Source organism: Epinephelus fuscoguttatus, linkage group LG4, assembly GCF_011397635.1.
Source record: "Epinephelus fuscoguttatus linkage group LG4, E.fuscoguttatus.final_Chr_v1".
Taxonomy (NCBI): domain Eukaryota; kingdom Metazoa; phylum Chordata; class Actinopteri; order Perciformes; family Serranidae; genus Epinephelus; species Epinephelus fuscoguttatus.
Genome location: NC_064755.1, coordinates 221,391 through 240,550, shown reverse-complemented (window position 1 = coordinate 240,550; position 19,160 = coordinate 221,391). Strand labels below are relative to the sequence as shown.

At 40.2% G+C, this 19,160-nt stretch overlaps 1 protein-coding gene across 8 annotated transcripts in view; it reads left to right on the top strand.

The window, feature by feature from the left end:
- LOC125887522 (cytosolic carboxypeptidase 4) overlaps positions 1-19,160 on the top strand; it is a 668,935-nt gene that overhangs the window by 457,256 nt on the left and 192,519 nt on the right. For all 8 annotated transcript variants that reach the window (XM_049574398.1, XM_049574403.1, XM_049574402.1 and 5 more), the window contains 3 exons: positions 9,568-9,655; positions 9,890-10,022; positions 16,114-16,267. In XM_049574398.1, coding sequence (XP_049430355.1) covers positions 9,568-9,655; positions 9,890-10,022; positions 16,114-16,267 — 375 coding nt within the window. The remainder of the gene's footprint in view (positions 1-9,567; positions 9,656-9,889; positions 10,023-16,113; positions 16,268-19,160) is intronic.

Here is a 19,160-nt window from a genome sequence, read left to right as displayed (position 1 = left end):
ACGCGCGCTCTCTCTTTCTCTCTCGCAGTCTCACTCTGTTTCTTTTCTTTTGACTTTTCTAAGATGACAGATACTGAATATATACTCCCTATCTGATGCTGTGGCTGTTTGTGGTTGGCTGAGAGGGATGTGAACTATGAGTATGGATAGTAAAAATGTGATCTGTTGTTCTATGTTTGTGTGTAAAGCCAATTTGTGATTTACTTCATACATTGCTATCAGTCAGGTAGGACAGTATTCTTGAATTTAGAATGCTACAAAATAGTTTCCCTAAATTAGAATTTACACAAATACCCCTACAATTATTAGGATTTAGATTGTCTCCATTTTTAAAGATAGGAGTAATCAGTCCTTTGTTCCAAATTGTAGGGTAAATTCCACTTTTTAACACTAAATTAAATAATTTTTTTATAGCCAGTTTAAGTTTATTGCTACTGTGTTTTAACATTTCTGTCCTGATACCATCGATGCCACAAGCCTTTCCATTTTTAAGATGAGCAAGTTTTTCTTGTAGCTCCTCAATCGTAATTAGACCATCCAAAGCATTTTGGTTGTCTTTTATTGCAATTTCTAATGATTTTATTTTGTCAATTGTGGACATCTGCTATGTGTTTAAATCACCATCATCTGGATTTAGATATAAATTTGAGAAGTAGTTTTTCCAAACATTGCCATTTTGAATTTTAATGCTATCTTTATTTTTGGTTGAATTCAATTTTTTCCACAGGTTCCAAAAAGAATTTTGGTCTATTGCCTTTTCAGTTTGAATCAATTCATCTTCATTGTATTTGGCCTTTTTTCAGTTGATCATTTTCTTAAAATGTTTAAGGGCTGTGTGGTATTCATGGCGGAGTTCTTGGTTTTCAGGATCGTGATGTTTCTTGTTTGACAAGTTTCTGAGATGCTTTCTGAAAAGGAAACATTCACTGTCAAACCATTGTTCTTTTGCTTGCTTTTTGTTTGATTTGGCATTTCATCTTATCATTTTAGACTCTTTTGCTAGTTTCATAAATATCTGATTCAAATCTTTAGTGGCCGAATTTATGCTATCTTTGTTTAGCAGGTATTGCTTATACAGAAAACTGTCAAGCATGGTTTGTATATTGGTGTTGCTAAATGCGTTGGCGTAGTCAGTGAGACTTTTCTCTGTGCACTTGTAATGTTTTGGGAGAGGTAACAGGTTGTCATCGGGGGCATGTTTCGGGGTATGAGTCTCTGCTTTTTTCAGATAAAGTGTGATCTGATTGTGGTCTGATATGGGACGTTGTGGCAAGACTGTGAATGTATTTATATTTTCTGGACAGATCTGTGATTGCATAATCAATGACACTATTTCCCAATACAGAGCAGTAGGTAAACCTGCCCAGGGAGTCTCCTCGTGTTCTACCATTTACAATGTATAATCCCAGGGCTTTGCACATTTGTAAGGCTTCTTTTCCACTCTTGTTCACTATACTATCATAGCTATGCCTATGTGTTGTAACAAAGGGTTGGTATAGAGGGGATTCATCAAAATGATTATTGCCATCTGTATCAATAAAATCCATTTCTCTGCCAGTTCTGGCATTGAAGTCTCCAATTAGCAATGTAGAGCCGAGTGGCTGGAAGTAAAGAATTTCCTTCTGAATTTCATGGAGATAATCTTCTGAGTAATATGGTGGTAAATAGATAGCACACAGATAAACATCTTTACAGTTTTCAAGAAGTCCTCTGCTGATTTTTAGCCAGATATGTGTTTTCCCTTTTTTGACTGATAATATATAATTGTGTTCCAGTCTATACCAAATAATTATTCCCCCAGAGTGTCTTCCATTTTTTATGTGGGAATATTTTAAGGAGGGCAGATTTAGTTCGTTATAGTTACTTGGGCAGTTTGAAGGGGTGTTATCATGTCTCCATGTTTCATGTAAGATAATCAAATCAGTGTTATTTATACTATCTAAAAATTCAGGACTTGAAGTCTTCAATCCAAAGGTGGAAGAGTTCAATCCCTGGATATTCCAACTGCTTAGTGAAAAAGATGCTATTCTCTCATTTAAAAAATGTAGTGCTTCATAACAAAGTATTCAATATGTAATCAAATCTAAATGAATTAAAGTTTGTACTGTACTAGAGCAGGTTTAAAATGTACCAAATGGTCAGTTTAACCTATTTACTTTGAAATGAGTAGATAATGTCTTAATTGATTTTCCTCTAAAGGAACCTTTGTTGGGCGGCATGGTGGTTTGGTGGTTAGCACTCTCGCCTCACAGCAAGAGGGTTGCCGGTTCGATCCCGGGCGTGGGAGCCCTTCTGTGCGGAGTTTGCATGTTCTCCCCGTGTCAGCGTGGGTTCTCTCCGGCTTCCTCCCACAGTCCAAAGACATGCAGATTGGGGACTAGGTTAATTGATAACTCTAAATTGTCCCTAGGTGTGAATGTGAGCGTGAATGGTTGTTTGTCTCTATGTGTCAGCCCTGCGATAGTCTGGCGACCTGTCCAGGGTGTACCCTGCCTCTCGCCCGATGTAGCTGGGATAGGCTCCAGCCCCCCCGCGACCCTCAAGAGGATGAAGCGGTTAGAAGATGAATGAATGAATGAATGAAGGAACCTTTGTTCTGGAAGCAACAGCAGCGTAGGAGTCTCTCTGTGTGGGTGTATGTAGCTGTGGTCTAGGGAGCTGCTGCTGGGTCTGGTGTAGCTGCTGAAGGTGGTGATGTTGCTGCTGCTGTTGGACCCGGTGTCACTGCTGATAGTGGGGATGTTGCTGCTTCTGCTGGAGATTTCTCTGGTGCTGTTGGGGAAGATCTCACTGGTGCTGCTGGAGGAACTACTGGCCACTGTGGTTCTCCTGGTGCAGCTGGTGGTTCTGGTTGAGATGAATGTGATCTTGCAGATGTTGGTAACTTTTCTGCCGTGCTGTGCTATACTCACATTAAGGAGATTTTTTATTTATTTATTTTATTAATTTATTTGTTTATTTTTAAAAAATAGGACAGAACATATTAATGAATATTAATAATGTAAATATGTAAGAGATTGTAGCCAAGCGGCTAATTTCCATCCCTTGTCCCATTGGCAGGTAGGTGTTCAGGGAGAGAAAGAAGAGAGAAAGGGCAGGACATCAAAGCAAGTAGAAGTATAACAGAGGAGAATAAGGCATGGCATAACAACAACAAGACATGATAATGACAGAGCTGACAGTGTATCTGAGCTGGGGACAACATTATATAGTTTGTGAAATTCTATTGCACCAATGCCCATACAGTTTTAAAGTGCATGTGCTGAAAATTCATATTAGGAAGTCCATAAAAAATCCACAAAAATTCATATCAGAAGGTCCTTATAAAGTGGCAATTGTGCATGCAAAAAAATTCATATCAGAAGGCCCATATAAAGTGGCAATTGTGCATGAAAGTACTGGATTATTATTTTTTTATTATTTTTTTATATTATTGCAAAAATAATAATCCAGTACTTGCATGCACAATTTCCACTTTATATGGACCTTCCGATATGAATTTTTGTGGATTTTTTATGGACTTCCTAATATGAATTTATATCAGAAGGTCCATAAAAAAATCCACAAAAATTCATATCAGAAGGTTCACTTTATATGGAGAATGGGCCTGGAGAATGGTGGGGGGTATTGAGAAGGCTGGGGGTTTGGGAACTTTCATTTTCATTCATTCATTTTGTCATATGGATCACTGTAAATTTATGTTGATCTGTTGTGTACAACATCTATTGCATGTCTGTCCGTCCTGTAAGATGGATCCCTCCTTAGTTGCTCTTCTTGAAGTTTCTACCATTTTTTCCCCCATTAAAGGTTTTTTTTTTGGGGGGGGGGTTCCGTATCCGCTGTGACACAGGGATATCATATGCTGTAAAGCCCTCTGAGGCAAACTGTGATTTGTGATATTGGGATTTATAAATAAAATTGATTGATTGATTGATTGATTGATTGATTGATTGATTGAGGTAGAGCGGGTCGTCCACTCATTGGAAGGTCAGCAGTTAGATCCCCGGCTCCTACAGTCAGCATGTCGAAGTGTCCTTGAGCACTATAGGGTACTGAACTCCAAATTGCTCCCGATGGCTGTGTGAGTGTGTTTAAAAAGCAGTAGCTGCATTATAGGTCATTGCACCTAGTATGGTAGGCTCGGCATCCAGTGTGTGAATGTGTGCGTGAATGGGTGAATGTGACTTGTAGTGTAGCGGTCAGATGACTAGAAAGGCGCTATCCAAATGCAGGTCCATTTACCATTTTAAATGTACAGTAGATATTTAGCAGCTGAAATGAGGAATCACAACTTATTTTATATATAATTCATGACTACATTCATGCTTAAATCATCAAATCTTCATCTTGCTAAATTTCTGACTTGTAGAGGCCAAATTCAATAAGATTTAGGGGAACTAAACTATGGAATGATTTTTGTCCACCTGGTGAAAACCTGTATCTCTATAGAGTGTTACAAAAGATGCTTGAAAAAACCCAGACAGCAGCTGACACTGAACCAGATCCGCCTACAAGTCGTGAGATCCGCGTAGCAGTCACACCGCCAAGCGCCTCTGACCCAGCTTTGCGCCGAGTCTGGGTGGAGACCTGGTGGAGACGCTGACAGTCGTAACGATACATTCGGCTCCAATCCGTTTCGGCAGCGCAGCCCAGATGCGCCGAAATTCAAATTTTAACTGTCCTTTTTTTAACCACTTTGGCGGTAGGGCGCGGAGCACAGCACAGAGCAGAGCGACAGAACACCGGCAGAGCGTCTGCCATTGGAGTTCTTGGTAAGTACATAACACAATATTAAAATGATTGTAACAGCGTTGTTGTATTTTTTTTTTTTAAATCAAGCATTAGTTTGCAGCGTTTGTACATAACGTCCTCATTCGTTTCTGTGATAATATTCTTGCCAAACATGGTAATGTAGCAAGTTTAGCTAATAGCCTAGTCGTAGTCCTGCACACCACCAGGCAGGTAGCTTCGGTCGCATCCACTGCTTAAGAGGCCCTTAACACACCGGCAAATTAGGTCAGTTTTCTGCAGGACACAGCGAGTTAGCCTATGTGTCCTATGACAGGAACTGAAAATCGGTTGTACCGGTGTAGCGTGGCTAACATTGCTAAGATATGCTAATGTGGCTCCGGGGGCTACTAGTAGGGATGCGCGGGATTAGTCAACTATACGATTAAACGTCCCCTCCCTCACTAGTCGGCACCAGAATTACTAGTCGTTTAAACTATTTATCAATATTTTAGTCATGCACAATGCCAGTTATCTGTCACCTCTAAGATTTTATGCAGCCTCCCGCCACTAGTCGGGGCTGCGGCACTGTCAGACGGCAGCCCCTCTCACCCAGCGTGTACGCCCCAATCACCTAGGCAACCCGGATATTTATATCGGCAAAATCGGACAGATGACAGCTCGTAAAACCAGTGCGGTTCGGCAGCGTTTTAATCTAGACAATGTAAATAATGTTGAATGTAGACTGTAACATAATAAGCTGATATATGATCACCCGACGGGAGAAACATGTGCCCACATTAAGCACAAACATGGATATAAACCTGTAAGCAGAGCAGCTGCTGCTGCTGCTACTAGCACTGCTAACATTAGCCAGACTGTGTAGCAGACTTGCAGCTAACGTCAGCACCGGGTCGTTTACCTGCAGACGCTGTGATCCTCTTCAGTCTGAAACGGTGAAGCATTTAGTGAGTTGCTGTAATGTTTTGTAAGTTAATGTGTACGGTTTGAATTGCATATTTAGCACGCATAGCGTACATTTCAGCGGCATTTAAAGTACGATTTGGCGATTGTTGACTGTGATTAATGGCTTCAGATGGCTTTAAACACGCACAGTATTTTTTCCAGACAGTGTTTAACATTTTACATTATTATTATTATTTATTTATTTATGACATATTTATTTCCAGAATATAAAAACATTTTTTTAGTTTTTCAGATTGTGTCAAAATAGTCAAACAGATCCATTTTTTTTGTTTTTCTGTTTTTCTGAATAATATTTTTGCCCTTAATACATAGATTATAGTGGTTGCCATAATGGTTTAATTTCTTAAAATCCATCGTGGAGTTTTAAAAAGTCCTATTTCATGATTTGCTCTCTTTTCAGTGTTTCCTCTCTGTGTCAGATTCTGTGAACCTGACACAAAATTAGTCAATAAATAGAAATTATGCACTTTATCATGGGTAATGTTGCATATTGTACATTGTGAAATACTGATTCCCACTCCTACTATGAATAGTTATTTTCATCTGTGTCACTCTGTGACCTAATATTGAAGATATACTTCATACATGGGCACCTTCTGCGTGGAGACTTGAAACATCATCCAGCAGAAATAATAGAACTCTCCCCTTCCCTCCTCTCTTCTCTTCTCTAGTGCTAACCACACTACTACTTCCTGCTCCACCACTTCTCCTCTGACCACCCAAACTGTCACGTAAGTTAACTGGTTTTAATTCTGTTACACTTTGTTTAACCAAGTAAATTCCTTAAAGCTTTGTTAAAATATTGTCCCTCTTATTTTCCTTACAATTTAACAGCTTGGCTGGAAGAATATAAGTGGGGATGGATTCGGGGGTACTCTCTGATGCCACCATTAGATGGAGAGCGCGTAGAGATGTTGAGAGACGACTCAAGGAAATCAGGACCATGCACACTGAAAGATTTGCTTCCCGGTGTTGCAGTCAGGAAAGACAGACTGAATGTAGAGATAGAGTAGCTGAGGCAGTCATAGAAAATAGTGGGAGTGAGGCTGGCCTCTCTTGGGGGACGTGACATAAAGCATGTCACCTGGAATATCCTGGCACACATTTTTTCATCTAGTGTTGCCAAACAGATAAATTGGAAGGGAGTTAATAATAAAAAGAAGTTCAGCGAAATGGCAACCAAGGCTCTCCTCGCACGTAAGTGTGAATTATATACGTATTGCTCCTCAAAATGTCAAATGTCCTCAGCAAATCTAGCCCTGTGTCTTTAGTGGACTTGAGACCAGAAAAAAATAATTCTGTTATTGTCTAAGTAAGGTATAATGTATAGTGAGCAAGTGATTACTAAAAAAATAACTCCCAACAGGGAAATGGAACCCCGATGCATATGCATTCTCTGTTTTCCATAATTTTACCCAGAGTGTCATTGACAAAGGTGTGATTGGTGTCAATGGTAATGACTCAGGCTATATCATATGAGAATACTGAGCAGCTTGAGTTGTCTGCCTGAACCAGCTTGCGGGGGTTGCCTGGTTTCTAATACAGAGCTTTTAACTTCTCCTAAAGTCACAAGATATTTGTTCTCTTATACAAGTGTAGTTTACTATTTCATACAAAACTGCATTGTGGGATAAAGTGACAGAAATCAAAATGTTGAGTTGGTCGTTCCCATAACCAAAGAGAGCTATTTGGTTGGGGTAAATGTAAACCTGTAAATAAACATTTTTTGAAGACAAATGTGCATTTCTTTGTGCTGTATGTGTACACATTTGGCCCAGATATAAAATATGAATAACGGATCTGTGCCAGATCCGAACCAAATGTCATAGAGCTTTATTAATTATGCTGGGCCAGAACTGGCCCAAATCTGTTCCTGAGTGTGCTGTATGTGGATTACATTCGGCCCAGATGTAAAATATGAATCATGGATTTGTGCCGGATCTGAACCAAATGTCATTGCTTTTTTAACTGTACTGGGCCACAACTGGCCCAAGTCCGTTCCAGATCAGTAATCCATATCTGCGCTGGTATCGGGCCGTTGTGAGTAAAGACCCTGGCGCAGATCTGCCACAGTGTCATTTTGCTGTCTGGGAACGTTTAACTGCTGTTTTGTAATGGGTTTTCCTCCTGTTGTATTATTGTCCAAGTTTTAATTTGTTTCCCTCATTGTGATGCATTTTTACTGTTGCTCAAGGGTCGACACAGTATAAACTATTATCCCCTTCACGCACACGCACACACACACACACACACACACACACACGCTTGTATATTGTTAGTTAGTTAGAATTTGTGTGTTTCGTTTTGTTTTGCTTCCTTTATAAATAAATATATTTTTGGAAACATACCTGCTGTCTGTTAATGTTGCACAAGAGTAAATAAATAGTCAATCTCTGCCATGTTAAGAACTTCAAAATCCTTCAGGCTTTACTATTAATGTAGTAATTTGGGTAATATTTATTTAATTATTAGTCTAAATTCCAAATTAATAGTTTAGTAAACTTTTTGAGACTCATACCACTAATTGGCTATCATTCTTCCCTTCTTGGGAATGGTGCCTCATGAGGTGATTTAATTAAGCAATATCACACTCGAGCTCGTGATGTTGTACTGTGATATCGTCACGGCTGTGATTCGGCCGAAGACGATCACAGCCGTGACGATATCACAGTACAACATCACGAGCTCGAGTGTGATATTGCTTTTATACAACAGTTCAACAGTTAAATAAGCAAGGCTGATTAAGAAATGTTGAAAAATGAGGACAAAATAGATAATTTAAGCATTTTATTTGTCTTCCGCCAACAAAAATAATTCCCTCAGGACTTCCGCTGTCACCGTTGCTATGTAACGCAGACATGGTGTGCCAGGCACTTTATACACATTTATCTGCACGTTTCCATTAATTGTGCAGCTGGTGAAATAAGTCTCTGGTGACTGCATGGTGGACTGTCGCTTCACAGGCACAGCCAACTCTGCCTTCTGATCTGACAGTATGTTGCTTTTCTCCAAGTCATTGAGCTCCGCTGATGAAACACTGACAAACCTGGATGTGTGCTCAGATGGATTCAGCTTCTCCTCTCCCTCATCTTCCTCTGACGACCATTCATAGTTCAATTCAAAACTTATTTTAGGAAATAAATCCATATTTTTGGCTGTTTGACAGTGGATGAATTAATTAGCCTACAACGCAACTGCTGACCTAACTGACACTACCCGTCAGTTTTGATTTGATTGTTGATTGCAATCAGCTGTGAGGCGGAGTGATACATACAGAGTGAAATAACCGTGATGTTGTACTCCAATATCATCACGGTTTTACTGTCTCTCGACCAATCAGATTGCAGGGCCGGAACTAACTGTTGTATAATATAAATTAAGTTACATTATTTAACATGATTAATAATTATTATTAATAATTTCAGATAGCCAATTTCAGTCTTTAATTTGAGATCTATTACAAGGTCAGACCTGTGTTAAGGCTTAAGTCCCAACAAATGCTCCCGACATGTATTGATCTTCATCTTTTGGTACTTTGAGTTCTTAATATCTTTGTGAAAATTGTATTAGGTGGAGGCTTCAAATAAACACTCTGGGTTTTTTGCCTCTCCCTGCACTGTATTTTCTTATTCATTTTTCTTGCATTTTTTGGCTTTTAATTGTGCAAAAATGAACTCTAAAGTATAAACTATATCCAGCATGCATTATATCAGGTGGCTGTGGCTCAGGAGGTATAGCGGGTCACCCACTTATCAGAACATCAGTGTCCTTGGGAAAAATACTGAATCTCAACTTGCTCCTGATGGTGTGTGTGTGTGTGTGTGTGTGTGTGTGTGCGTGTGTGTGCTGCAGGAATGCAGCCGGTGCTGTACTCAGTAAAGGAAGCTCTGGAAGGTAGACCCCACTGGGTCAGGACTGGGACTGAAATTTGTTATTACAGGTATGAATGAAGTGCACACATATAATGTAATTTTTTTTAGTTGCAGACCAAATAGCAATACTTTAAGAGATGCTGGCAAAACAATAACATAGAGTGTGACTTTATCAGACTGCAGAGATGGGGCTCAGTCCCTGGAAAGATTTATAGAAAGTAAAAAGTTAAGATGGCAACTTGATCCCTACATATAATATAACGTATATGTAACTTTGTAACTCCCTGTATTTTCTCCTTCAGAAACAACTTTTGTCCAGCCCAGTGCAAAAGGAGAACAACCTTTTATACTTTGACCTTTACCATCACCTTCGAACACAACGAGGATGTGTGCTACCTGGCCTACCATTATCCCTACACGTACTCTGCTCTGAAGGTACTTGTGACTCATTACTCCTGTTGGCTGTTAAATGCAAAAGACTTTCATCTGCTCCGTTTATGAAATGGGTGTTGACAGAACGTTTTATGCGGCACCTCCAAACACGATACAAGACAGTGTACATTATAATATAATATATAGATTTGTGATCAGGTTTGTCACCTTCATCAAACATTGAATGATTAACACTTCATTGCATTATCACTATCATGAAATTAGACATTCTTTTGCAAATTGTTATTATTTTGAAACATACTACAGTGTGGTCTTAGGGAGCCCAAACAATGAGTAAGTAAAGCCAATTTGAAAGAAAAAAGGTTCATATGCAACTCCAACTGACATTTGTCGGGCTGTCAGTGTTGCAAACAGTAATCTCTGTTGATCCAGATCCTCCACCCATTCCAATGGACATAACTTTTCTGGAGTGTCTACATCTGTGATCACTGTCATCTGAGTCAAACCACATGCACAGACTTATTTGATGTGATGTTGATAAGCCAACCAGTGTTCCAAATTATATGTGCATATCCTATCATACACACTTCAATGTATTAATTATATTGTTTAAGTACATAATTTGTGTTAAAACTGTGTTTAAAGTAAACATGACGTGTTATTACTTCTACTTACTCAGGACTGAATGGACAGTGGATCTGAATGTCACCAGAAATGAATAGCGAAATACTGTTTAAATAGGAAAATATTATTTCTAACTTGATTTTCTCATGATGCAATAATATATAATATAATACATCCTATTGTTTATGTACACAGAATATTAATGTCTTGAAGTTTTCAACATGCTGGTTTCTGGAAATTCTTCAGAAATGGAGGATAGTTTGAGTCCTGATGACAAATACAATGCAAAATACATAAACAAGGTGTCTTAAAAGGATCACTTTATTCACTGATATGAGCTATTCCAAAAATAAAACAACAAAAAAACTGTTTTTCTGTCAAAATGACATCTGTTAAGACCAGTTATTTTCTGTTTTTCTGTTAAACGCAGGTGATACAAGAAATTAGTGCACAGTAGGAAGCAAGGACCGCAGGGTGAACCATGGCCAAAACAACAAACAAAACCCACCTTACTCCCTAAACTAAATAAAAACAGGAGCAAAAAGGTTCCAAAAATGTCAGTTCACCCCTAAGGCTTTGTGCTAAGTAATCTAAAGTGCAAAGCTGTTTACAATAGGTATACAAGCACAATTAGCTAGCGTAAAGCTAACAATAAAGACTAAACAACAAACAATACGGCTGGGTGCTAACAATGGCCCACCCGGCATTCAGCAACAAATAATAAATAATGAAACGGCTCACTGTACGAAGCACAAATACACACAAATAACAACGTGTTTCAATGAGCAGAAGGCTGGGGAGGAAAGCGAGTGGCTGGCAGCATCCTCGGCATCATGGCATTAAGCACGCCAAGTCCCCTAATCTTGCCTGGAGGGAACACAAAGATCTTCACAAAAAGCTATAGCTGTCACTCTCCTGAAACATCCCTGTGGCCATATACAAGAAAAGATACACAATGAAAAATATGGCTGGCCGTAACGCATGTATCTATAGTATTGCTCTTTATTCCTGTAACAAGAGTTGGGTATAATGCATTACAAAGTAACATGTTAGAGTACTTTGATTACTTTTTGCAGTAACGAGTAACCTAACGCATTAGTTTGCTGTTTGAGTAATCAAATACTTGAGTACATTTTCAAACAAGCCATCATTTACTTCCGTTACTTTTAGAATGCTGGTCCTTCAGCTCCGAAACAGCAATGACTGTCTTTTGGTTCTAATAACGGAGATAACGTTTAACTTATCAGTCCGAAAGAAGCCACGAAGCTTGTGGCTAGCTACGTGGTAGAAGAAATGCTGTCATTGTCTACGGTGGAGTCTAAAAAAAGGTGAAGGAGGACTCACTGACAGACAGATCAGACTCAGGAGGACTTGCATTATGCCTGGTACACACTACACGACTTTTCTGCCCGTTCTGAAAGTCACTGTCACATAACACGATTGTGGAGTCATAAAATTGTACCGTGACTTGGTTGACAGACACGACACGATGGTAGTCACCAATTATCCCTGGTCGTCTTTCACGACCTGTGTGATGTCATCAGGTTATTCTTGTCCTATTTGTATTACTTTTACTATTATTTGAGTCACTACGTCTGTTCATGTGCCAGCCGAAATGTTGTAGTCACCTAAAAGCATCAGCAGATGGCAGCGGATAAAAAGTAAGAATGTAAAAACACAGAGGGATTAATAAATAACGGACCGTCTATAATGTAGTCTGTTTCAAATGAAGCTGGTAGCTTCTGCAGTTGTGGTGAGTAAAAGCCCCAGCACTATTTGTTAATGTTATTACTTTATGTCCATCTCCATGAGGATGTAACATTGTTTGCTAGCTTGATGCTAATGACAGTAACGTAACTCACCGGGTTGATAAGGTGCCTCTGCTGTTTCACACCATCATTTCCTCCTTTTGCTCTGTGTGGTAACATCCCTAGAGGAAGTCTTAAAAACGCTGGGGTGTTGTTGTCATACAGTTGTCTACGGCAACAGATCGTTCTGTGTTTCTACTGGTCAGAGTGACAGCTGTGATGGGAGAACTGGATCTCAGTGAAGGGCAAGTGGTCCATAACTTTAATTTTGGAGACAAAAAAATGCCCTGTGGTCCATTGCCCAATAGGAAATGTAGAATACTCAAAAGTACTTTAAAAGTACTTGAGTTACCTTACTCAGAGAGTAATGCAGTAAAGTAACTGGTTACATTTAAAAAAAAAAGGAGCGCAGTAAAGTACTTTGATTACTTTTAAAGTAACCCTTACCCAACTCTGCCTCTAACCATACCGTATACTCTGTACTTTTCTCACTCTCAGTATCCAGTAGGGATGATGACTCATTTTTTTTTTCCAGTGATGTAATAGGAAAATTTAATCTGTGTAGCACAGGTTACCATGGCAATTTACCCAGTTAAAAGTGAGCCAGGTTTATTTACTTAAGTTAAAGTTCAAGGAGAACCCACTAGTGTGAAATTTAGTGAATCGATTCATAGATGAAGTGTCCTGATAGTCTGGCAACGTGTCCAGGGTGTACCCTGGCTCTCGCTCAATATCAGCATGGAAAGGCAGTGGTGGCTGTCAGCAGTTAGCTCCGCTTGTTAGCTGCTGAACGGCAGTGGAGCAAGTAGCCACTGGCAGCTGGACCTCACAGCTGATCCCTGCAGGACTCCACTCAGTCCAGACTAGAGAAGGTTTGTGGTTTGATGTGGTTTGACAGGCAGGTAGGAGGCTCAGCTATCTGTGAGTGTAGCTGTGCTGTACGTAAACAGTCTGAGCTCAGATCAGTTTTCTCTGACAGAGATGAAAGTTTAGTTTTAATCACCAACTCTGTGAGAGGACACAAGTTTAAATCTCCAGACTAACATGTTTCAGATTAAGAAAGAATTCATGCTTTAATGAAGTTATTTTTCTGCCTCTTAACAATGAGATTGAGAAGTCAAAGTTTACAATGAACCTGGGTATAAATACTAGTTGTCACAGATTAGTTATTTGTGGTGTCAAAGTTTTTGAGAGCATAAATACAGAGATGTTGAGCTTTTCAAATGATGATCAGTAAGTCCCTTAAACCTGTCAAACACTGCTGGAAAAATGACAGTTTGTAAGCTTGTAGAAATATTTTGTAGTTGTAGAAAAAAATAGCCTTACTGGATTAGTTTAAATATTAAAAAAAAAGGTAGCACTTTATAATACAGCCCATGTTTTACGACGTAACTCCCCGTGTCTTACGGCGTAACTTCCCGTGTCTGACGGCGTAACTCCCCGTGTCTTACGACGTAACTCCCCGTGTCTTATGGCATAACTTCCCGTGTCTTACGGCATAACTTCCCGTGTCTTACGGCGTAACTCCCCGTGTCTTACGGCATAACTTCCCGTGTCTTACCATATACTTATTGGGACTTTCATGGTAACTCTCTGACATCTACATGGCATTTTAGAGGAACCTGTTGTGTAGTTTCGCTTGTCTTACAGTAGACCTGCCGGGGTCTTACAGTGGAACTGCTACTGTCTTATGCTGTCACTCCCAGTGTCTTATAATGGAACTTCATGCGTCTTACCTTGCACTTACTGGGACTTCCCGGGTGACTCTCTGACATCTACCATGACATTTTGGGGGAGCCTATATGGTTTAGTTTCACTTATGACTTACAGTGTAACTCGCTATGTCTTACAGTAAAACGTCTTACAGTCCAACTCCTGATGTCTTACCATGTAGGCCTACTTATTAAAACTTATAACTATAAAATCAGATATGATTTACAGTTTTAAAATACACGAAAATCATACTGCAATATGTAACCTGTTTAATCACACAATGACAACTTCAGAGTTATAAAATATCTTTATTCTTTACCACGCAGACACCTGGTACTTACATGCTAAGTGCCCAAGACTTCTGTAAGTACCAGGGACCGGGCTGTATTGTAAAGTGCACACTGTTCACCCTTCCTTACCATGCAGGTACCTAGTACTTACACTCTAAGCACCCGAGACTTCTGCTGTACCTACCAGGGACTTTCCCTGTAATTACCAGAGACCTACACTGTACTTATCAGGGACCGGGCTGTATTGTAAAGTGCACACTGTTCGCCCTTCCTTACCATGCAGGTACCTGGTACTTACACTCTAAGCACCCGAGACTTCTGCTGTACCTACCAGGGACTTTCCCTGTAATTACCAGAGACCTACACTGTACTTATCAGGGACCGGGCTGTATTGTAAAGTGCACACTGTTCACCCTTCCTTACCATGCAGGTACCTGGTACTTACACTCTAAGCACCCGAGACTTCTGCTGTACCTACCAGGGACTTTCCCTGTAATTACCAGAGACCTACACTGTACTTATCAGGGAGCGGGCTGTATTATAAATTGCACACTGTTCACCCTTCCTTACCATGCAGGTACCTGGTACTTACACTCTAAGCACCCAAGACTTCTGCTGTACCTACCAGGGACTTTCCTGTAATTACCAGAGACCTACACTGTACTTTTCGGGACCGGGCTGTATTATAAATTGCACACTGTTCACCCTTCCTTACCATGCAGGTACCTGGTACTTACACTCATTGTGTGATTAAACAGGTTACATATTGCAGTAGTAAATCATATCTGATTTTATAGTTATAAGTTTTAATAAGTAGGCCTACATGGTAAGACAAAAGGAGTTGGACTGTAAGACGTTTTACTGTAAGACATAGCGAGTTACACTGTAAGTCATAAGTGAAACTAAACCATATAGGCTCCCCCAAAATGTCATGGTAGATGTCAGAGAGTCACCCGGGAAGTCCCAGTAAGTGCAAGGTGAGACGCATGAAGTTCCATTATAAGACACTGGGAGTGACAGCATAAGACAGTAGCAGTTCCACTGTAAGACCCCGGCAGGTCTTAGAGGAGTTACGCCGTAAGACACGGGAAGTTACGCCGTAAGACACGGGGAGTTACATCGTAAAACACGGGCTGTATTATAAAGTGCTACCAAAAAAAACCCCCAAAAAACAAGAAACAAAGAAAACACAATGACTAAAAGTTCACTACAATCTCACTAATTTTCATTGACTAAAACATTTTGAATTTTCCTGGACTAAAACTGGACTAAAACTATGAAGGATAGTGCTTTAGTTGCCACAAATGGTAATGGTACGAAGATAAAGTAAATATGTTGGCAAATGACATTTTTTCTGCAGATATGGTCACTGCAAACGGTCCCCGGGATGTTTATAAACATATCTTTTGGGCACCATCTTATTTCCTCCACAATATATGTGATACAGCAAATGAGTACGATTTAACCATCATGAGACAGGTGACACTGTTCATCCATTAAGATTTTAATACCTTCAAACAACCTGAGTGAGATGAAAGTTAAGCTCACTGTCCCTGGTTTATTTCAAATGCTATCTGCCGGAGTAAAGAGGCATCCCAAAGGAAAACATGGTGCTGTACATGATTGCACTGCATAGGCATCAGGACTTCTATGTCCATGACCATGACCACTCAGTTGTCCATTTATTGTGTCTGTCAGGCTCATCTGAAGGTCCTGAAGAAATCAGTGGATCCCACCAAAGTGTTTTTCCAGCAGCAGATTCTTTGTGGCAGTTTGGCTGGAAACTCATGTCCACTGGTTACCATCACTGCCTGTCCTGCCAGCAGGGGCTGGAGAGACATTCACCAGCTCCGTGAGTACTTGGTGTGTGTGTGTGTGTGTTTGTGTGTGTGTGTGTGTGTGTGTGCATGCGTGTGTGTGTGTGGTTGCAAGCTATTATTGCAGTGTGTTTGTGTGAGTGCATAGTGTACAGATGTGTGTTTGTGTGTGTGCTTTACAGTTGGAAATGTGAAAAAATATTATTCAGAAAAAAAAACCCCATATAAGATTCGTTGTACCATATCCACATTAACATTATGTTATAATCAATTATTGTAGCTGTTATTCCACACTGGGCACTTGTGAATAGCAATTATACCATTCAATCTCATCATTTTCCTCAAATGCTCCAACACAGCAGACATGCACTCGGCTGTACCTCCAGTAAACAAACAGATTAAATTTGTAAGGATTATAATTAACCAAAACATGACCAAGGGAGGGCGGCACGGTGGTGTGGTGGTTAGCACTCTCGCCTCACAGCAAGAGGGTTGCCGGTTCGATCCCGGGCGTGGGAGCCCTTCTTTGCGGAGTTTGCATGTTCTCCCCGTGTCAGCGTGGGTTCTCTCCGGGCACTCCGGCTTCCTCCCACAGTCCAAAGACATGCAGATTGGGGACTAGGTTAATTGATAACTCTAAATTGTCCATAGGTGTGAATGTGAGTGTGAATGGTTGTTTGTCTCTATGTGTCAGCCCTGCGATAGTCTGGCGACCTGTCCAGGGTGTACCCTGCCTCTCGCCCGATGTCAGCTGGGATAGGCTCCAGCCCCCCCGCGACCCTCAAGAGGATGAAGCGGTTAGAAGATGAATGAATGAATGAATGACCAAGGGAATGTGTAGCAATGCTGGGTTCATCCCCAGTGGATATATCTGATGACCCAGTTGGTTGGTTATGTCTGTCACTAACCATTCACTTTCTTCCGCTTAGTGTTTGTCTTCTCATAGCCCAATTTGGACTCCACATCGATTTTGTTTAGCTCCGCAAACCCTATTGAGCTGGTGTTGAATTAATGTAATGAGTGACAAAAGTAACACGTTACAGTAATGTATTATGTTTTAGCAATAACAAAGTAATATAACACATTACCAACAGGATTTCAGGAAATGTTATTACATTTACAATGTCACATAACGCTTTACTATACCATACCACATTGCGCTCCACTTCCACCAGTGCACCACCAGGAAAAATATCATCTGGTGGTTATTGGTTATTTTGTTGAGGTTGTTATATCTTGTCATGTCATTACAGACTACATTATAGAAGGGTGCCAATGATCAGCACATCTGGGTCAAGCCACACTGTGCGTTATCATATTCAGTATGTTTCTATTAATACACCTGCAATGTCTACACTGAATCCCATTTTGCTTTTGAGGGTTTTTTTTGCGTTAAGGCTGCTTGAAAGTAGCAGGGATAAGGAGTTTTTTTTTTCCCTTGTCCCAGTCATCAGCACATCTTGGTGATGTTAATATATGCTGAATGTGTTTTCCATTACCATTGCTCTACAACTGCAGAACAACACCAGCACACAGTCCCCTTCTTACGCATAACTCTCTCTCTGGTGCTGTTGTAGCTGATCAGCACACTGGGAACCAGCAGGTGGGTCATCCAGCTCTGGTGCACTAAAGGAGACCTACTATGCTTTTTTCAGGGTCATATTCATATAAGTATGTAATATTGGGATCTATTGGAATAGATTTGTGTGCTTTAATGTTAGACTTGCACCGATTTATCGGCAGTGCTCGGAATCGGGCTGGTTTTCATGTGATCGGCCATGACCTGTGACCGGCCGGTCAGTCTAAAATATGACGAATTAAAACGCCGGTCAAATTCCCAACAGGCCGCATGATTGACATCGTGTAACATCATCAGCGCACACACACACACATGTGCAACTCACAGCTTGGGCGATGTGAGGAAGTAAAACATGGGCGGCTTCTCACCTTAATCATTCACACACATACATCAAAAGAGAGAAGAAGAAAGTTCTTAACTGTCCGTGTTAAACTGAACTGCGGAGCTCTTACTGCTGCACTGTGCCGCTTTAAACTGATGAGGCGCGTGTCCGTGTGACGAAGATGCGTGTGTCCGTGCACTTACTGGTGGGTGCGTCCTGAAGACCTGTGTGAATATTCCACAGGAGATATTTTTACTTTTTTTGTCTATTCAAGAAATTACCCACAAATGCTATACACCAAGAATTATTATTTTATTTATCTATGTTATTATTTATGTATGCCTTTTTTTACTTATTTATTTTAATACTGTACTTGAAGTTAATAACAGGTTAATAAACAGTTTTTGTTTGTTTGTTTGAGATAATTATTGAAAGCTGGTTGTATCTTGGTTAAAATGTTCTAATAAAAGCAAAGATAGAAAATATTGCAGTATCTTGTGTGCTGTAAAGTGGTTTGAAAAAAATGAAATCGGAATTGGCCAAAATCGGAATCGGCCATCCAAACACTCTGCAAATCGGATATCGGTATCGGCCCAAAAAATTGTAATCGGTGCAAGTCTATTTAATGTTCAATACATACATTATTTGTCTTGTACTGCTCACTGCTTCAGCAGATGGTGATATGTCTCGCCTCCCCAGCAGCCCAGTCTGCTCTGATTGGTCAGCTTGCTCAGTCTGCTCTGATTGGTGCAACGCTTAGAGTGTGTCGGAAATGTCACGCCCCTTACCTTATATGACTTCACCTCCAGAGGCTGCCTCAAAACATCAACAAAGGCTAAGCTAAAAATGGCGTCTGTTCCCCCTCATCAATTTGAGTGAAGAAACACAAGCCGACAGACTCCGCTTCAAAATAAACACTGGAGCTGGACTTTTCTCCTCAGTGGTAAGTTTTTATTTTGTAGCCGTCTTATATTTCGGTTGTAACATTATAACTGTAACTTATCTGACATTATGGTAATAACTGTAT